This window comes from Siphateles boraxobius, unplaced genomic scaffold (genome assembly GCF_051911475.1).
Source record: "Siphateles boraxobius isolate OS27281-9 unplaced genomic scaffold, OSU_SipBor_1 223, whole genome shotgun sequence".
In the NCBI taxonomy this organism is placed as follows: domain Eukaryota; kingdom Metazoa; phylum Chordata; class Actinopteri; order Cypriniformes; family Leuciscidae; genus Siphateles; species Siphateles boraxobius.
Window position 1 is genome coordinate 55001 of NW_027508837.1, and position 19038 is coordinate 74038.

General features: G+C 43.9%; 2 protein-coding genes across 3 annotated transcripts in view; one reads left to right on the plus strand and one right to left on the minus strand.

Moving 5' to 3' along the window:
• tbce (tubulin folding cofactor E) overlaps positions 1-5579 on the minus strand; it is a 23036-nt gene extending 17457 nt beyond the window's left edge. Inside the window, exons 1-3 of the mRNA XM_077240290.1 lie at positions 5440-5579; positions 4674-4758; positions 4102-4278 (exon numbers count right to left, since the gene is read on the minus strand). Of these exons, the coding sequence (XP_077096405.1) occupies positions 4102-4278; positions 4674-4758; positions 5440-5551 (374 nt within the window). The 5' untranslated portion in view covers positions 5552-5579. The remainder of the gene's footprint in view (positions 1-4101; positions 4279-4673; positions 4759-5439) is intronic.
• rbm34 (RNA binding motif protein 34) lies at positions 5519-18446 on the plus strand. Of its 2 annotated transcripts, none has more exons than XM_077240303.1 (12): positions 5519-5638; positions 6053-6111; positions 7433-7568; positions 9769-9878; positions 11939-12125; positions 13504-13563; positions 13711-13754; positions 14793-14876; positions 14958-15021; positions 16368-16410; positions 16695-16813; positions 17612-18446. In XM_077240303.1, the coding sequence occupies exons 2-12, from the start codon at positions 6086-6088 to the stop codon at positions 17945-17947; spliced, it is 1209 nt and encodes a 402-aa protein (XP_077096418.1). In that variant the 5' UTR covers positions 5519-5638; positions 6053-6085; the 3' UTR covers positions 17948-18446. The 2 variants fall into 2 exon arrangements, with proteins under 2 accessions (XP_077096418.1, XP_077096419.1); XM_077240304.1 differs by lacking the exon at positions 5519-5638 and adding an exon at positions 5876-5911.
• The last annotated feature ends 592 nt before the right edge of the window (positions 18447-19038 follow it).

A 19038-nucleotide genomic window follows, 5' to 3' on the forward strand; every position in this document is an offset into this window, starting at 1 on the left:
CACTCAATCACTCACTCACTCAATCACTCACTCACTCAATCACTCACTCACTCACTCACTCACTCACTCACTCAATCAATCACTCACTCACTCTCTCTCACTCATTCACTCAATCACTCACTCACTCACTCACTCAATCACTCAATCACTCACTCAATCACTCACTCACTCACTCAATCACTCACTCACTCACACACTCACTCACTCACTCACTCAATCACTCACTCACTCACTCACTCATTCACTCACTCACTCAATCAATCACTCACTCACACACTCACTCTCTCTCACTCATTCACTCAATCACTCACTCAATCACTCACTCACTCACTCAATCACTCACTCACTCACTCACTCAATCACTCACTCAATCACTCACTCACTCACTCACTCAATCAATCACTCACTCACTCACTCACTCAATCAATCACTCACTCACTCAATCACTCAATCACTCACTCACTCACTCACTCAATCACTCACTCAATCACTCACTCACTCACTCAATCACCCTCAATCACACACTCACTCACTCACTCACTCAATCAATCAATCACTCACTCACTCACTCACTCAATCACTCACTCAATCACTCACTCAATCACTCACTCACTCAATCAATCAATCACTCACTCACTCACTCAATCACTCACTCAATCACTCACTCAATCACTCACTCACTCAATCAATCACTCACTCACTCACTCACTCAATCACTCACTCAATCACTCACTCACTCACTCAATCACCCTCAATCACTCACTCACTCACTCACACACTCACTCACACACTCACACACTCAATCACTCACTCACTCACACACTCACTCAATCACTCACTCACTCACTCACTCACTCACTCACTCACACACTCACTCAATCAATCAATCACTCACTCACTCACTCACTCACTCACTCAATCAATCACTCACTCACTCACTCAATCACTCACTCACTCAATCAATCACTCACTCACTCACTCACACACTCACTCTCTCTCACTCATTCACTCAATCACTCACTCAATCACTCACTCAATCACTCACTCACTCAATCACCCTCAATCACACACTCACTCACTCACACACACTCACTCTCTCACACACACACTCACTCTCTCTCACTCACTCACTCACTCACTCTCTCACACACACACTCACTCTCTCACACACACACTCACTCTCTCACACACACACTCACTCTCTCACACACACACTCACTCTCTCACACACACACTCACTCTCTCACACACACTCACTCTCTCACACACACACTCACTCTCTCACACACTCACTCTCTCACACACACACTCACTCTCACACACATACACTCACACACACACACACACACACACACACACACACACACACACACACACACACACACACTCTCTCTCTCTCATACACACACCAGCTTTATCCATATCTATAATCTGAAGAGTTATTCTTATATCATTCACCTGATTTATAGGACATTTCATTTCTAAAAACAATTTGTATTTGTTTGTCTGTTGACTGCGTTTTCTGATTTATGGAGATAAAAACTCTGGAAAAACCTTTGAAAAAGGGTCAACAAAATCAAACAAGAATTAAGAAATCTGGCTTTATCTAATGTTCAGATTTACAAGCTGGAAATGTATGGCAATTTATGTATGCTTAATTAGATCATGCCTCATTTGCATATTTACATAACATTTCATAAAACCTGTAATACAAAACAAATATCTTAACCTTCTGGGGCCTCATGTATCAATCTTGCGTACGCACAAAAACTTTGCTTATGCCAGCTTTCATGCTCACGGTCGGATGTACTAACAGTGAAAGTAACGTGAGAATGTGAGTTCCTCCACGCCAATTTCATGTCTGGCGTACGTACATTTCTCATAGTTTTTGTCCGTTGGCGACACTTACAGGCAATGAAGTTAAGTTGCAAACATTACACAGCGAATTGTTCTACAAGTCTATCGCACTACCACCTGTGGGAAGCATTGCTATTAATTTGCAATTTATAAAATAATTTACATATATTGTCACACGAGCCTTATGGGAATATTCTATCAATTATGGAATTAAGTAAGAACATATAAAAGCATATGCAAATTGATACAACCCTTAGTCTATAGCAATGGCAGCTTTGGCCTTATTAGAGGACATTACTAATGGCAGAATCCGAAGAGAACGAGTTTTTAGGGACCACAATGATTTTCTGGCCCAGGATGATGACTGGCTTATCAGCCGTTTCAGATTTCCAACGGCTATCCTCTTGGAGCTCTGTGTTGAGTTGTGTCCGAATCTAGAGAGAGAGACAGCGAGAAGCCACGCAATACCCGTTCCCTTGCAGGTGCTGACAACACTTGGTTTCCTGGCAACTGGTTCTTTCCAAAGGGAACTGGCAGACCGCTCAGGAATAAGCCAGTCGTCTTTGAGCCGCGCAATGCCAGCGGTATGGGTCGGGATCATCCGCATGTCTACCAGGTATATAAAGTTCCCATATGATGCAGTTGATCAGCCAAACATTAAAACGCAATAGCAGCGATAGCCGGTTTTCCTAATGCAATCGGAGCGATCGACTGCACACACATTGCTATAAAGGCGCCATCTGAAGAAGAATTTGCATATGTGAATCTGAAACATTTCCATTCAATAAATGCAGATAATATCGGTTACCTTCATGGCAGTCCTGTAGTAAATCCGAGTCTCCCACAGCAGCAGACACTACTCCAGAGAGTAAAGTGTCACCCACAATTGAGGCAACTCGGTGCGCAGCAGTTCTCCATTTAACGTCCAGCTTTATATCAGACCATTTCTTTTTAAGGTCATTTACAGTGCGACTTTCAGATCCCACCGCATCGACGGCATCAGCCAAACTCTCCCACTCATATTTTTTCCTTTTGTTATTAATTCCGGAGGACAAAGTTCCAAATATTTTTTTTTCCCGTTTCTACCTCCGATAGCAGCACCTCCGATTCACTTTCTATAAAGTTTCGTCTCTTGCCGCTTGCTTTAGCCATTTTCTTACTCCTTTCTTTTGCCAAAGTGGACTCATTACCATATTTAAATGTATTTAATTAAGGGAGGAGACTGGGTGGGGCGTTGTGCTCGTGCATGTGCGCTGATTTTTACGTTAATTGGGATGTACAAAGATAATATGCGTGGGATCCTTCGTACGCAGAGATTCATAAATCTGTTTTTTTTTTTGTGCGTACGCACATTTACAGCTTTGTCCGTACGCAATGCTTTAGTATGAATTCAACGCAAGTCTTTGTACATGAGGCCCCAGCTGCTCTTCGCATGTCGGTCAAAAATAACCCCAAATTTATTTTTTTATTTCAATGAAATGAATGTTCTATATTTTAGCTCAATGTTTTTAATTTAATATTTTTGTATTTTCTTAGGGAATTTTATGGTACTAAATTATATTTCCGCTGTATTTATAATCCATTTATTCACGTTTTTTGACAGAGACCTGAAAATTAAATGTAACACTTAAACTGGCAAATCTTGAACGCTTTAGAGCGACAGACTGAAGTTTGATCTCTTTTCAAACACGACACTTGCCAGATTATTGCTGAAGTGAAAAAAGTTTTTAAAAAGTTACCGAATTTTACTTTTTAATTGTTATGAAATTTTTTTATATGAAATATATATTTTCAAAAACATGTTTTACTCTAAAACTGCAAGAAAATCAAAGGCATAAATGTAAGCCAGTAGTGTTGCACATGTGAGCTGATATCTCAGTAAATGAGCGTCAGTGAGATGTTGTGCGGCTGCAGTTCCAAACGCTTCCACTAGAGGAACTTCCTCTCATTCATTTCCAATGCGTCGCGAGGAGCACAAGTGTGAATATTGTTTCAGGACCATTAAACCTGTTCCAATCATGTCCATCATTGTGTGTGTGTGTGTGTGTGTGTGTGTGTGTGTGTGTGTGTGTGTGTGTGTGTGTGTTCACACAGCAAGTGTCAAAACCTTTACCAAGTTTCGTACCATTCCGATGAAGAAAATATTTTTTTAAAACCCAAATGTAACATTTTTCGGTTCAAACTGAGCGAAGAGCACCAGAGCTGGTTAATACGTGTGCTGTATCCTGCGGGTTCTGAGATCACCTCTGCTGGAGCCGCACTTGCTGGAACCCGACCATCTGGACGGTTCTGCTGGAGATCTTCATCTCTTCTCCCGCCGGCTCCTCCTGCTCCTCCTCATAGCGGCGCTTCAGAGCCGTCACGTAATCCACCCCGAACCGGGCCTTAGCGGGCCGCACGAACGAGCCGCCGGTCCGGTGTCTGGACACAGAGACACACGTCAGCTGACCCAAACCTCACGCTCGTCAGCTGACCCCAGACTCACACACGTCACTTGTAGAGTTGTCAAAAGTAACGACTTCAGTACCAAGTCGATACTGAAATTAAAAAATGTGACGCGTTGAGCGGAATCTTAAACGCCTCTGATTGGCTGTTGTGTTCACAAGCTCATCGGATATGTCTGTGATTGGCTGCAATGATCAGCGCACAGACATATCCGTGAACACAACGGCCAATCAGATGCGTTTAAGATTCCACTCAAAGCGTCACGTTTTTTAAATTCCAGTATCGATGTGGTACCGACGTCGGCACTTTTGACAACTCTAGTCACATGATCATCTGAGAGTCACATGATCATCTGAGGCTCCCATGAGCACCTGCAGGTGAAGAACCGCACTCCTTCATGGCTCCCATCATGCTTCCCTCTCTCCGGATTATCCCACTCCACTCCCAGCCACACGCCTGTCAAACACACACACACACACACACACTCACATGACCTCACACATCATGACTGTCAAACACACTAGAAAACATATGAAAATTGACTTATCTGAGGGGAAACTCCAGGTTTTAATGTTGTTTATGTGTCTATGTGATGTTTTTAATATGCTTTAACACAATCCATGTGTAAATTCATAAGTCGACAGCATTGCTGAGTATTTTCTCCTTAAAACTGCAGTGAACCAAAGACAGTCTCAAAAACACGGTTTGAAATCGCTGGTGTTTCTGACGTCACAAACTACCTTGTAACCAATCAGATCAACGTGTGATCGTCAACGAGTGGATCTCTGAGTGAGTGAGTGGAGGCGGGGCTCATTTGCATATTCATAGAAGCGCGCATACTAAATGAGGCAAGGGTGTCGAGTTACATTCAAGATATTTTAAGGCAAGAAGACATTATTTTCACGGAAAACCTTTTTTGTTGATCAAAGATGAGTTTTAAGGGACTTTAAGTCATAATTATGAGATAAAAAGTTTAAATTATGAACAAATGTTTGGACAAAAAGTCATAAATATGGCATAAAAGTAAAAAATTATGACATAGAAACATTTTAAACATAATTTTTGTGTCATAATTTCGACTTTAGGTCATAATGGCATTATTTGTATAGTTTTTCTGTTATGATGTGGATGAAGGACCTGTTGTGGGCGGAACCGGACCCATATATCGCACAGTTCCTCGGTGTCCATCACAGGTCACGCGCATGCCCACGTGTTCCTCTTCCTCATCCATCATCGTCTTCATCATCATAATCTACAGATCTACAGACACCAGAGGAGCGGCGTCTGCGGCGACAGCTCGAGTTTATATGCGATAAATCATCATAAAACATTCCCTGTAAGCAGAGACAGATTAATTACACGCTGAATAACGTAAATGTTAAATAATAACAGAGTGATAATGTTCCTGCATCATTCTCACCGGCACAACCAGCAACAGGAAGTGACGTCTGGCGGTCCCGCGCTTAAACTGCGCCGAGGAGAAGAAACACCCTCGCGCTGCTATTTCATCTGTTTCAGTCAAACAGATAAAGTGGTGTATAAATATATTCTTTAAATATACGGTCATTTGCTCGTTATCCAGAGTAGTGCGCTTGATATGTTTCTCGAGGTGAGACTAGTAGGAACTAATGATCGTTGTTTGTGGTTTCCAGGAGACAGAGAAACTCTGCGCACGCGCGTGTGAGCGACACAAACGAAACGTGTGTTTGTGCGTGAAATATTAATGTTGAAATATCTGACTGATCTTTAGGATTTTACACGGACATGAGCTCGGAGTGACATCATGAAGAAGAAGCAGCTAGTAAAGAGGTTTGTGTTGTCTTATGAACGTATAAACTGTGATATTTCTGTAATAAAACTGTAATCATAAAAATTATCACCAAAAGTTGATATCATGACAAAAGATTTTCAACTTTTTAATCTCATAATTATGACTTGGTATGTTATAATTTCGACGTTTATTCCATTATGATTTACTAAAGCATGATTTGTTCTTATGAGCTTGTAATGCGATGTTTTTAGTTAAAATCAAAGCTTTACTCATTTACTTTTACAGACTTACATTAGTTTGCATGTGTTCAATATCTGCTGTCGGTGTGTTTAGATAAAATAAAACAGGGTAACACACTACAATAAGGTTCATTAGTTATCAGTTAATGTTAACTAACCATGAACAATACATTTGTTGCTGTATTTATTAATCTTTGTTACAGCTCTTCATGTTCACAGTTCATTAAATAATGTTAATACGATTTTAATAAAGTATTAGAAAATGTTGAAATTAACATCAACAAAGAATATGTTTTTCTATATGTGCAGTTCATTATTAGTTCATGCTAACCAACCTTATGTAAAGTGTTACCAAAACAGCATATCACTCTCTGGTTCTGTACTGGTTCTGTACTGGTTCTGGTGTGTGTGAGCTGTACTGGTTCTGGTGTGTGTGAGCTGTACTGGTTCTGGTGTGTGTGAGCTGTACTGGTTCTGTACTGGTTCTGGTGTGTGTGAGCTGTACTGGTTCTGTACTGGTTCTGGTGTGTGTGAGCTGTACTGGTTCTGTACTGGTTCTGGTGTGTGTGAGCTGTACTGGTTCTGGTGTGTGTGAGCTGTACTGGTTCTGGTGTGTGTGAGCTGTACTGGTTCTGGTGTGTGAGCTGAACTGGTTCTGTACTGGTTCTGGTGTGTGTGAGCTGTACTGGTTCTGGTGTGTGTGAGCTGTACTGGTTCTGGTGTGTGTGAGCTGTACTGGTTCTGGTGTGTGTGAGCTATACTGGTTCTGGTGTGTGTGAGCTGAACTGGTTCTGTACTGGTTCTGGTGTGTGTGAGCTGTACTGGTTCTGGTGTGTGTGAGCTGTACTGTTTCTGGTGTGTGTGAGCTGAACTGGTTCTGGTGTGTGTGAGCTATACTGGTTCTGGTGTGTGTGAGCTGAACTGGTTCTGTACTGGTTCTGGTGTGTGTGAGCTGTACTGGTTCTGGTGTGTGTGAGCTGAACTGGTTCTGTACTGGTTCTGGTGTGTGTGAGCTGTACTGGTTCTGGTGTGTGTGAGCTCTACTGTTTCTGGTGTGTGTGAGCTGTACTGGTTCTGTACTGGTTCTGGTGTGTGAGCTGTTGTCTGTGCTGTTCTCCAGTGTCGGTGCCGGCGAGTACACGGTGGGTCAGGTGTCCGGAAGCCTCTTCCCAGAACAACTGAAACCCGGAGCTTTATCCTCTTTATTCTCCTCCTCTTCATCAGCAAACACTCTCGTGTTCGTCCCGGCGCCCCAGGTGTGTGTTCCTCAGATGATGTGTGTGTGTGTGTGTGTGTGTGAGCTGGTGTGCGTGTGTGTGAGCTGGTGTGCGTGTGTGTGAGCTGGTGTGTGAGCTGGTGTGTGTGAGCTGGTGTGTGTGTGTGTGAGCTGGTGTGTGTGTGTGTGTGTATGAGCTGGTGTGCGTGTGTGTGAGCTGGTGTGCGTGTGTGTGAGCTGGTGTGCGTGTGTGTGAGCTGGTGTGCGTGTGTGTGAGCTGGTGTGTGTGTGTGAGCTGGTGTGCGTGTGTGTGAGCTGGTGTGTGTGTGTGTGAGCTGGTGTGTGTGTGTGTGTGTGTGTGTGTGTGTGAGCTGGTGTGTGTGTGTGTGAGCTGGTGTGTGTGAGCTGGTGTGTGTGAGCTGGTGTGTGTGAGCTGGTGTGTGTGTGTGTGTGTGTGTGAGCTGGTGTGTGTGAGCTGGTGTGTGTGTGTGTGAGCTGGTGTGTGTGAGCTGGTGTGTGTGTGTGTGAGCTGGTGTGTGTGTGTGTGAGCTGGTGTGTGTGTGTGTGAGCTGGTGTGTGTGAGCTGGTGTGTGTGTGTGTGTGTGTGTGTGAGCTGGTGTGTGTGTGTGTGTGAGCTGGTGTGTGTGTGTGTGAGCTGGTGTGTGTGTGTGTGAGCTGGTGTGTGTGTGTGTGAGCTGGTGTGTGTGTGTGAGCTGGTGTGTGTGTGTGAGCTGGTGTGTGTGTGTGTGAGCTGGTGTGTTTGTGTGTGTGAGCTGGTGTGTGTGTGTGAGCTGGTGTGCGTGTGTGTGAGCTGGTGTGCGTGTGTGTGAGCTGGTGTGCGTGTGTGTGAGCTGGTGTGCGTGTGTGTGAGCTGGTGTGCGTGAGCTGGTGTGTGTGTGTGAGCTGGTGTGTGTGTGTGAGCTGGTGTGTTTGTGTGTGTGAGCTGGTGTGTGTGTGTGAGCTGGTGTGTTTGTGTGTGTGAGCTGGTGTGTGTGTGTGAGCTGGTGTGCGTGTGTGTGAGCTGGTGTGCGTGTGTGTGAGCTGGTGTGCGTGTGTGTGAGCTGGTGTGCGTGTGTGTGAGCTGGTGTGTGTGAGCTGGTGTGTGTGTGTGAGCTGGTGTGTGTGTGTGAGCTGGTGTGCGTGTGTGTGAGCTGGTGTGTGTGTGTGTGAGCTGGTGTGTGTGTGTGAGCTGGTGTGCGTGCGTGTGAGCTGGTGTGCGTGCGTGTGAGCTGGTGTGCGTGTGAGCTGGTGTGTGTGCGTGTGAGCTGGTGTGTGTGTGTGTGAGCTGGTGTGTGTGCGTGTGAGCTGGTGTGTGTGTGTGTGAGCTGGTGTGCGTGTGTGTGAGCTGGTGTGCGTGTGTGTGAGCTGGTGTGCGTGTGTGTGAGCTGGTGTGCGTGTGTGTGAGCTGGTGTGCGTTTGTGTGAGCTGGTGTGTGTTTCAGTGAGCTGGTGTGTGTGAGCTGGTGTGTGTGTGTGAGCTGGTGTGTGTGTGTGTGTGTGTGAGCTGGTGTGTGTGTGTGTGTGTGTGAGCTGGTGTGTGTGAGCTGGTGTGTGTGAGCTGGTGTGTGTGTGTGAGCTGGTGTGTGTGTGTGAGCTGGTGTGTGTGTGTGAGCTGGTGTGTGTGTGTGAGCTGGTGTGTGTGTGTGAGCTGGTGTGTGTGTGTGTGAGCTGGTGTGTGTGTGTGTGAGCTGGTGTGTGTGTGTGTGAGCTGGTGTGTGTGTGTGTGAGCTGGTGTGTGTGTGTGAGCTGGTGTGTGTGTGTGTGTGTGAGCTGGTGTGTGTGTGTGAGCTGGTGTGTGTGTGTGTGTGAGCTGGTGTGTGTGTGTGTGTGAGCTGGTGTGTGTGTGTGTGTGAGCTGGTGTGTGTGTGTGTGTGTGAGCTGGTGTGTGTGGGTGTGTGTGAGCTGGTGTGTGTGAGCTGGTGTGTGTGTGTTTGAGCTGGTGTGTGTGTGTGTGTGAGCTGGTGTGTGTGTGTGAGCTGGTGTGTGTGTGTGAGCTGGTGTGTGTGTGAGCTGGTGTGTGTGTGTGAGCTGGTGTGTGTGAGCTGGTGTGTGTGAGCTGGTGTGCGTGTGTGTGAGCTGGTGTGTGTGTGTGAGCTGGTGTGTGTGTGTGAGCTGGTGTGTGTGTGTGAGCTGGTGTGTGTGTGTGAGCTGGTGTGTGTGAGCTGGTGTGTGTGTGTGTGTGTGAGCTGGTGTGTGTGTGTAAGTGTGTGTTTGGGTCGTGACGCTGCTTTGTCTCGTCAGCCGGACACTACAGCGGCTCCGTCAGCGTCTGGTTCTGCTCAGAGTCCCGGGCCGATCCGGCAGAAGAAGAAGAAGAAGCTGTCGGCGGCCGAGCAGAAGCTGCAGGACCGGTCAGTGTGGACTTACTGCACTCATTCAGAAACTACCGGATAACTATAGGGACGGGCGATATGAAACTATATCATCATATTTTCTGGTATTTATTGCGATAACGATATAAATATAGTAATATCTGCATGCATTAGGGGTGGGCGATATAGCCTCAAAATTCTATCACGATATTTCAAGAATATTTGCGATAATGATATTTATGACGATATAGACATTTTTTTGTTGTTGTTGTTGAAAATTTTCTTATTATGTTTATCTCGCTTAAATGTTTGCTCACTCATTGCGTTTTTACAATGTGGTAATTTTGTTGTTAAGAGTTTACACAACACAAGGAAGCTTGATTTCAATCTTTGAATTAAATGTTTAATGTGTGTAGGTCTAACACCAGTATTCAGAAATACCACAGAAACATAATAAAGTAATCAAATGTAAAATAACACAGTCTTTTAGTTCTGTTTCCTGATTAAATTAAATACATAGGCTAATAATTCTCATTCATTACAATTAAAGCTATCTTTTGTTGTTTTGACGACAACATTAATGACAGACGCATAGCCTATGGCTGCTGACACTTTTACAGCTAGTGCACGGATCCATTTTCATTATACTGTCTGTCACACTGTCACATGCGTTTTATACATAACCGACTGTGTTTATGAGTATACTTACCAAGACCGGAAGTTTTACACAATTTTGCGTTTTTTCCCCCCATTAAAGCGATATAATCCGCGAAATATAACTTTAGTTTCTCGCGAGCTGTACTGTATGTATGCACGCAGTGCAACTCTCTCAGAGAGTGCGCGAGTAGCTTACTGGATAGTTTAAAACCGCTTGAATGTTTAAACTGATAACTATAAACTTTAGTTACGATGCACTGATGGCCCGATTGTGCAAGAGACCATTCAGTCATGTCCCGACTCCTAAACGCGCGCGAGAGACGACGCGCGTCGCAGCCCCGCTGAACACTCACGGTACTGATCCACTTGTCCGTGCGACACTTCAGTCGCGCCGCACTCCACTTTATTCCTATGGGTGACGTCACGCGACTTTAACGCGCCCGCAAAGCATCCCGGGAAGGCGGCGCTTCATTTGGAAAAATGCTGCGCGTCACAAAGCTGGCCGATGCCCATCATTATGCAAATGCATCCGTCAAACGCGACGCGTCTATCCAATAGAAGTAGTCTCTCGAGGGGCCTTTGTTCTAGACTGGCCGCTGGATCAAAACCACGCCCATAGCGGTAAACTTGAGGAACGCCCATCAACTTACAAATGTGGAGAGGCGTGCGACACCACGCTTCAGTCGTGTCGCAAAAGTGGATCAGTACCGTCAAGCTGTTTGTGAAATTGCTGAATCGTGATCGGAGGCTGACAGGCTGCTCTCGCGCTCACACAGGTGTTGTTGTTGTGTGTGCTAGGGAACGTAAATGCGCCATACGTCATCGCGTCGCTATATCATTGATATCGCGATATGACACTTTTTTTATCATGTAAAAATGTATTCCGGTATTATCGTGGACGGTATGATATGGCACACCCCTAGTATGCATTCATGAGAGCCTCAGAAACACAAACATTGATTTAAAATAACTCGTTCCCATCATCAAATAACATGTAATATTACATAACATAACAGTAAAAATCCGAACTGATATACTGTAAAAGTGCAGATAATGTTTAAATACTAAAAAACATCACACAATAATACTTCAAATCAATTACATGTTTGAAATGTAAAAACTATGATAGATGATAATACTCCTATGAGTTCTACTACTAATAACAATATAAACCGCAGTAAAGATTGACGAGCTTCTCATGAATATTAATCAGCGCATTCGTTTCTGCTCGTAAAGACGGAAGAATTCCTAACGAACTCCTTTATTTCTACAGGAGAATACGACGAATAATATCGTTTACACGTAGCTCCGCTCTAGAGTGAATGGATCTTCGAGCTTTATTGTTCTGATCGTGAGAATCTTTACCGGAATATTGCAAACGATAATATCTCTCCCGTCCCTAATACCGGTTTGAGCCCGTCCTGAACGCCTGTCCTCCGCAGAGAGAGCGCTCTCCAGAACGCGGATGACGACGTGCCGCCGGCGGCGAGGAGACTCACACACACGCGCGCGGATGATGAGGACGACCCGCCGGCCGGCCCGCGCAGGAGGAAGAACACCGCGGAGGAGCGGATCAAGCTCAAGCGCACTGTGTTCGTGGGGAATCTGCCGGCCAGCGTCACCAAGAAGGTGCACACACACACACACACACACACACACACACACACACACACACACGCACACACACACACACACACGCACACACACACACACACACACGCACACACACACACACTCTCACGCACACACACACACACACACACTCTCACGCACACACACACACACACACACACACACACACTCTCACGCACACACACACACACACACACTCTCACGCACACACTCTCACACACACACACTCTCACACACACACACACACACACACACACACACACACACACACACACACGCACACACACACACGCACACACACACACACACACACGCACACACACACACACACTCTCACGCACACACACACACACACACACTCTCACGCACACACACACACACACACACACACACACACTCTCACGCACACACACACACACACACACGCACACACTCTCACACACACACACACACACGCACACACACACACACACTCTCACGCACACACACACACACACACACTCTCACGCACACACACACACACACACACTCTCACGCACACACACACACACACACACACACACACACACACGCACACACACACACACACACACGCACACACACACACACACTCTCACGCACACACACACACACACACACTCTCACGCACACACACACACACACACACACACACACACACACACACTCTCACGCACACACACACACACACACACACACGCACACACTCTCACACACACACACTCTCACACACACACACACTCACACACACACACTCTCACACACTCTCACACACACACTCTCACACACTCTCACACACACACGCACACACACACACACGCGCGCACACACGCACGCACGCGCACACACACTCTCACACACACGCACGCACACACTCTCTCACACACACACACACACACTCTCACACACACACACGCACGCACACATGCACGCACACACACACGCAGGCACGCAGGCACACACACACACGCGCACACACACACACTCTCTCACGCACACTCACACACACACACACACTCTCTCTCACACACGCACACACACACACACACTCTCTCTTTCTCACACACACACACACTCTCACACACACACACACATGCACGCACGCACGCACACACGCACGCACACACACACACACACACACTCTCTCTCACACACGCACACACACACACACACACTCTCTCTCTTTCTCTCTCTCTCACACACACACACACTCACACACACACACACACTCACACACACACACACACTCACACACACACACACTCACACACTCTCTCTTTCTCTCTCTCTCTCACACACACTCACACACACTGCTGTTCACTGACCTCACGCATCACTTCCTGCTCTTGTGTTGCAGAGTCTCCTGTCCCTGTTCAGGTCAGCGGGAGTCGTGGAGTCGGTGCGCTTCCGTTCAGTGGTGCGTCTCAGATTCTCACGTCACTGCGTTTTGTTTAATACGTGTGTGTGTTTAATACGTGTGTGTGTTTAATACGTGTGTGTGTTTAATACGTGTGTGTGTGTTTATTACGTGTGTGTGTTTAATACGTGTGTGTGTGTGTTGCAGGTTCGGGAAGATCCGTCCATTTCCCGTAAAGTGGCGGCCATCCAGTGAGTACTGAGTCTGATATTAAAATACCACGTTTCCCAGAATACTAGTGAGAAACTGCTGCAACTTAAACCACTTCCAAAGCGTCTGATATATATATATATATTCCAATTCTGCAATCAGATACTTGTTATAATATTACAACTTCGATTCCTCTCATTTATTCCTTTGTGAGCGTTTCAATGAGTTCAAACCATTCAAGCGCGAGAGACTGTGTGTGTGTGTCTGTGAGTGTGTGTGTCTGTGAGTGTGTGTGTCTGTGAGTGTGTGTGTTTCTGTGTGTGAGTGTGTGTGTTTCTGTGTGTGTGTGTGTGTGTGTCTGTGAGTGTGTGTGTCTGTGAGTGTGTGTGAGTGTGTGTGTCTGTGAGTGTGTGTGAGTGTGTGTGTCTGTGAGTGTGTGTGTCTGTGAGTGTGTGTGTCTGTGAGTGTGTGTGTCTGTGAGTGTGTGTGTTTCTGTGTGAGTGTGTGTGTGTGTGTGTGTGTGTTTGTGTGTGAGTGTGTGTTTGTGTGAGTGTGTGTTTGTGTGAGTGTGTGTTTGTGTGTGTTTCTGTGTGTGTGTGTGTGTGTGTGTGTGTGTGTGTGTGTGTGTGTGTGTGTGTGTGTGTGTGTATATATGTGTGTATATATGTGTGTATATATGTGTGTTTCTGTGTGTGTGTGTGTGTATGTGTGTTTCTGTGTGTGTGTGTGTGTATGTGTGTTTCTCTGTGTGTGTGTGTGTGTGTGTGTGTGTGTGTGTGTGTGTGTGTGTGTGTGTGTGTGTGTGTGTGTGTGTGTGTGTGTGTGTGTGTGTGTGTGTCAGTATACTGGATCCGTGCAGCTCTTAAAGTGACAGCACTAATATTCCTGCTCTATAATAACAGAAGACAGAGAATATTCACTCTTTCTTCACTGAATAACTTTTGTAACTATACATGTGTTTTATTTCCTGGTATTTATGAATGTAATAATAAACTGATGCAACTTGCGATCTGTGTTTTTTTTCCTCCATGCAACTTATTTCCTGGAAAATCCGTTCCTGATCCGGTTTTCATTTCTAGGAGGAAAGTTCATCCCAAAAAGCAGAATATTAACGCTTACGTGGTGTTCAGAGAGGAGGCGGCGGCGGCGGGAGCCCTGAAATTGTACGGGCTACAATTAATTTGCAGATTTGTACTGTATTCTTATGAAACAAATATTAAGGACATGCTTTTGAACGGTTGCAGGAATGGGCAGGAGATTCAGACGGGTTTCCACATCCGAGTGGACCGAGTCTCTAAGCACAGCGGAGTGAGTGTCAGAAATGATGTTGTTGATATTATTATTATTCCCATATTCTGCCCTTTTACAATCTTGATGTTGTTTTTAGATGAACACTACACACTAAACACAGATGAACACTACACACTGAACACTGATGAACACTACACACTAAACACTGATGAACACTACACACTAAACACAGATGAACACTACACACTAAACACAGATGCACACTAAACACAGATGAACACTACACACTAAACACAGATGAACACTACACACTAAACACAGATGAACACTACACACTTAACACAGATGAACACTACACATTAAACACAGATGAACACTACACACTTAACACAGATGAACACTACACACTAAACACAGATGAACACTACACACTTAACACAGATGAACACTACACACTAAACACAGATGAACACTACACACTAAACACAGATGAACACTACACACTTAACACAGATGAACACTACACACTTAACACAGATGAACACTACACACTAAACACAGATGAACACTACACACTAAACACAGATGAACACTACACACTAAACACAGATGAACACTACACACTTAACACAGATGAACACTACACACTAAACACAGATGAACACTACACACTTAACACAGATGAACACTACACACTAAACACAGATGAACACTACACACTAAACACAGATGAACACTACACACTTAACACAGATGAACACTACACACTAAACACAGATGAACACTACACACTAAACACAGATGAACACTACACACTTAACACAGATGAACACTACACACTTAACACAGATGAACACTACACACTAAACACAGATGAACACTACACACTAAACACAGATGAACACTACACACTAAACACAGATGAACACTACACACTTAACACAGATGAACACTACACACTAAACACAGATGAACACTACACACTTAACACAGATGAACACTACACACTAAACACAGATGAACACTACACACTAAACACAGATGAACACTACACACTAAACACAGATGAACACTACACACTTAACACAGATGAACACTACACACTAAACACAGATGAACACTACACGCTTAACACAGATGAACACTACACACTTAACACAGATGAACACTACACACTTAACACAGATGAACACTACACACTAAACACAGATGAACACTACACACTAAACACAGATGAACACTACACACTAAACACAGATGAACACTACACACTAAACACAGATGAACACTACACACTAAACACAGATGAACACTACACACTAAACACAGATGAACACTACACACTAAACACAGATGAACACTACATGGGAAAAATCCAATAATCAATCTTTTTCTTTCCACAGCATGATCATAAACGGTCCATATTTGTGGGGAATTTGCCGTATGGTGAGTCAGACTTCTGAAGTCTCTCACTGCAAAAACTGCTTTTCTTACTCAGTATTTTAGTTTTGTTTCCAGTCCAAATATCTAAAAATACTTAAATCAAGACGCATTTACTAGATGAGTAAAATGACATCAGATATTATGTTTTCTGTGGAAAAAATCAAAATTAACTGATTTGTAATATTGACCCAGAACAGGGTTATTTGCTCAGCTCAGTTTCTTGTGTGTGTGTGTGCGTGTGCGTGTGTGTGTGTGCGTGCGTGTGTGTGTGTGTGTGTGTGTGTCAGATGTGTCCGAGCTCCCGCTGCGAGAACACTTCGAGGAGTGCGGGACCGTAGAAGCCGTGCGTTTGGTGCGAGACAGGGATTCTGGGATGGGAAAAGGCTTCGGATACGTCCTGTTTGAGGTCATTAATATGCCATTTCTTTTTGGCCATATACACTAAAAGTTTTGGATTGGTACGATTTGTTTGTTTTTAAAATAATTCTCTTCTGCTCAGCAAGGCTGCAATTATTTGATCACAAATTTTTGTGAATATAAAGTTGAAAAGAACAGCATTTATCTGAAATATAAAGCTTTTATAACATTAAACACTACCGTTCAAGAGTTAAGGGTCAGTAAGAATTATTTTTGGGGGAAATAAAAAAAAAATCAATACGTTTATTCATCAAGGAGGAATTGAATTGATCAAAAGTGACAGTAAAGACATTTATAATGTTACAAAAGATTCTATTTCAGATAAATGCTGTTCTTTTCAACTTTATATTCATCAAAGAATCCTGAAATAATGTAAATAACCGTTTTAAACACTGATAATAATCATAAATGTTTCTTGAGCATCAAATCATCATATTATAGTGATTTCTGAAGGATCATGTGACACTGAAGACTGGAGTAATGATGCTGAAAATTCAGCTTTGATCACAGGAATAAATTATAATTTAAAAAAAACTTTTCTATTTTAATATATTTTCAATTGTATGTAACAAATTAGTTTTCTTCTATCAAATAAACACTGCCTTGGTGAGCAGAAGAGACGTTTTTTTAAAACATTAAAAATCTGTATCAGCATCTGCACTAAATTATATTTTTGGGCCTCTTTTTCCTCCATATTCTCAGACTTTATGAGCCATAAAAGCCTGATGGATGAAATATGATACAAAACATATGCGCACTGTTTTTAGATTTGCTTCTTCTGTTTCAGAGCCCAGATTCGGTGATGTTGGCGCTGAAACTCAATGGCTCCACGTTACTGGAGCGCCGGATCCGGGTGAAGCGGTCCGTGAAGAAGGAGAAGGAGAGGAAGTGTCCCGCGGGGCGAGCGTCAGGCGGGAGCGCTGCGGAGCGAGACCGGCCGACCGGACGACGACTCAAAGGCCCGAAGCATGAGTTCAGGAAGAACAACATGAAGAGTCCTGGAACCAAACCAACACAAGCGTCATCGTTCACAGGAGAGACGGCGGATCCCGACGCCAGGAGAAGCAGAGCGCTGAAGAAGAAGCTCAAGCACAGGAGGAACAAACCCGCCGTTCACATTTAATCCTGCGCTTTATTTCCACAGCCGTGATGTTCTTATGTCACAAATAAAAATCTGATTAAACATACTGATGTTTCTGTCTCTAAAATAACCCAGAGCATTTTAATATCCATTGAATTTTTCAGTATTGCATCTTTTTTTTTTTTTGGCAGATTCATTCAAAATATTTTTAATGGCTTTTGTCCTGCTTAGTTCGGGGACATTTAATATTCAACAATATTATTGATCTCCTGCATTGACACCATTATATGAGAACTGACCTGAGCTGGACGATGACATCACTGTTTTTTCCAGAGTGGCTATATAAATATATATATGAACTGAATAAATAACTTTTTTACAACAAAAACAAACCATCACTGAACTTACTTAAGCTGGACTGACGCCATTTTCTCCTGGAAACAAACTCTGTTGCATTATTTTCCTGTTATCTTTGTAAAGCTGCTTTGAAAATCTGTATAGTAAAAAGTGCTATATAAATAAAGGTGACTTGACTTTTTAATATTTTAAGTTGTATTCATAAACATTAATGCACTGTGCAAGCATAAATTAACAATAGCATATTTATGAAATCACATCAAGATAGATTAATAAATGCTGTGAATGACTGATGGCTTCATTTTTAGTTCCTGATACCTAACGAATTAAAGTTAATGCTCTGAAACTTCTTATAACTATATTATTATGTGCCAGTCACAGCCTAATGGTAACAGAGTTGGACTGGTGACCCAAAGGTTGCTGGTTCGATTCCAGTACCGGCAGGAATATGACTGAGGTGTCCTTGAGCAAGGCACCTAACCCCCAATCACTCCCCGGCGCCACTCAAGGCTGCTCGCTGTTCCGGGTGTGTGTATCCACGTTTGCAGTGTGTGTGTGTGTTCACTACTCACTACTCTGCTCCTAATGTGTGTGCACTTACTTGGATGGGTTAAATGCAGAGGTTAAATTCCAAGATTGGGTTACCATACTTGGCCTTCACTTTCACTTATTCTGTGTTTTCTGACTGAACAACATGAGAGCGAGTAAAATATATTTGAACTTTTGGGTTAAATCTTTAAATTGCAATTGTGCATCACCAAACTCATTATTAATCA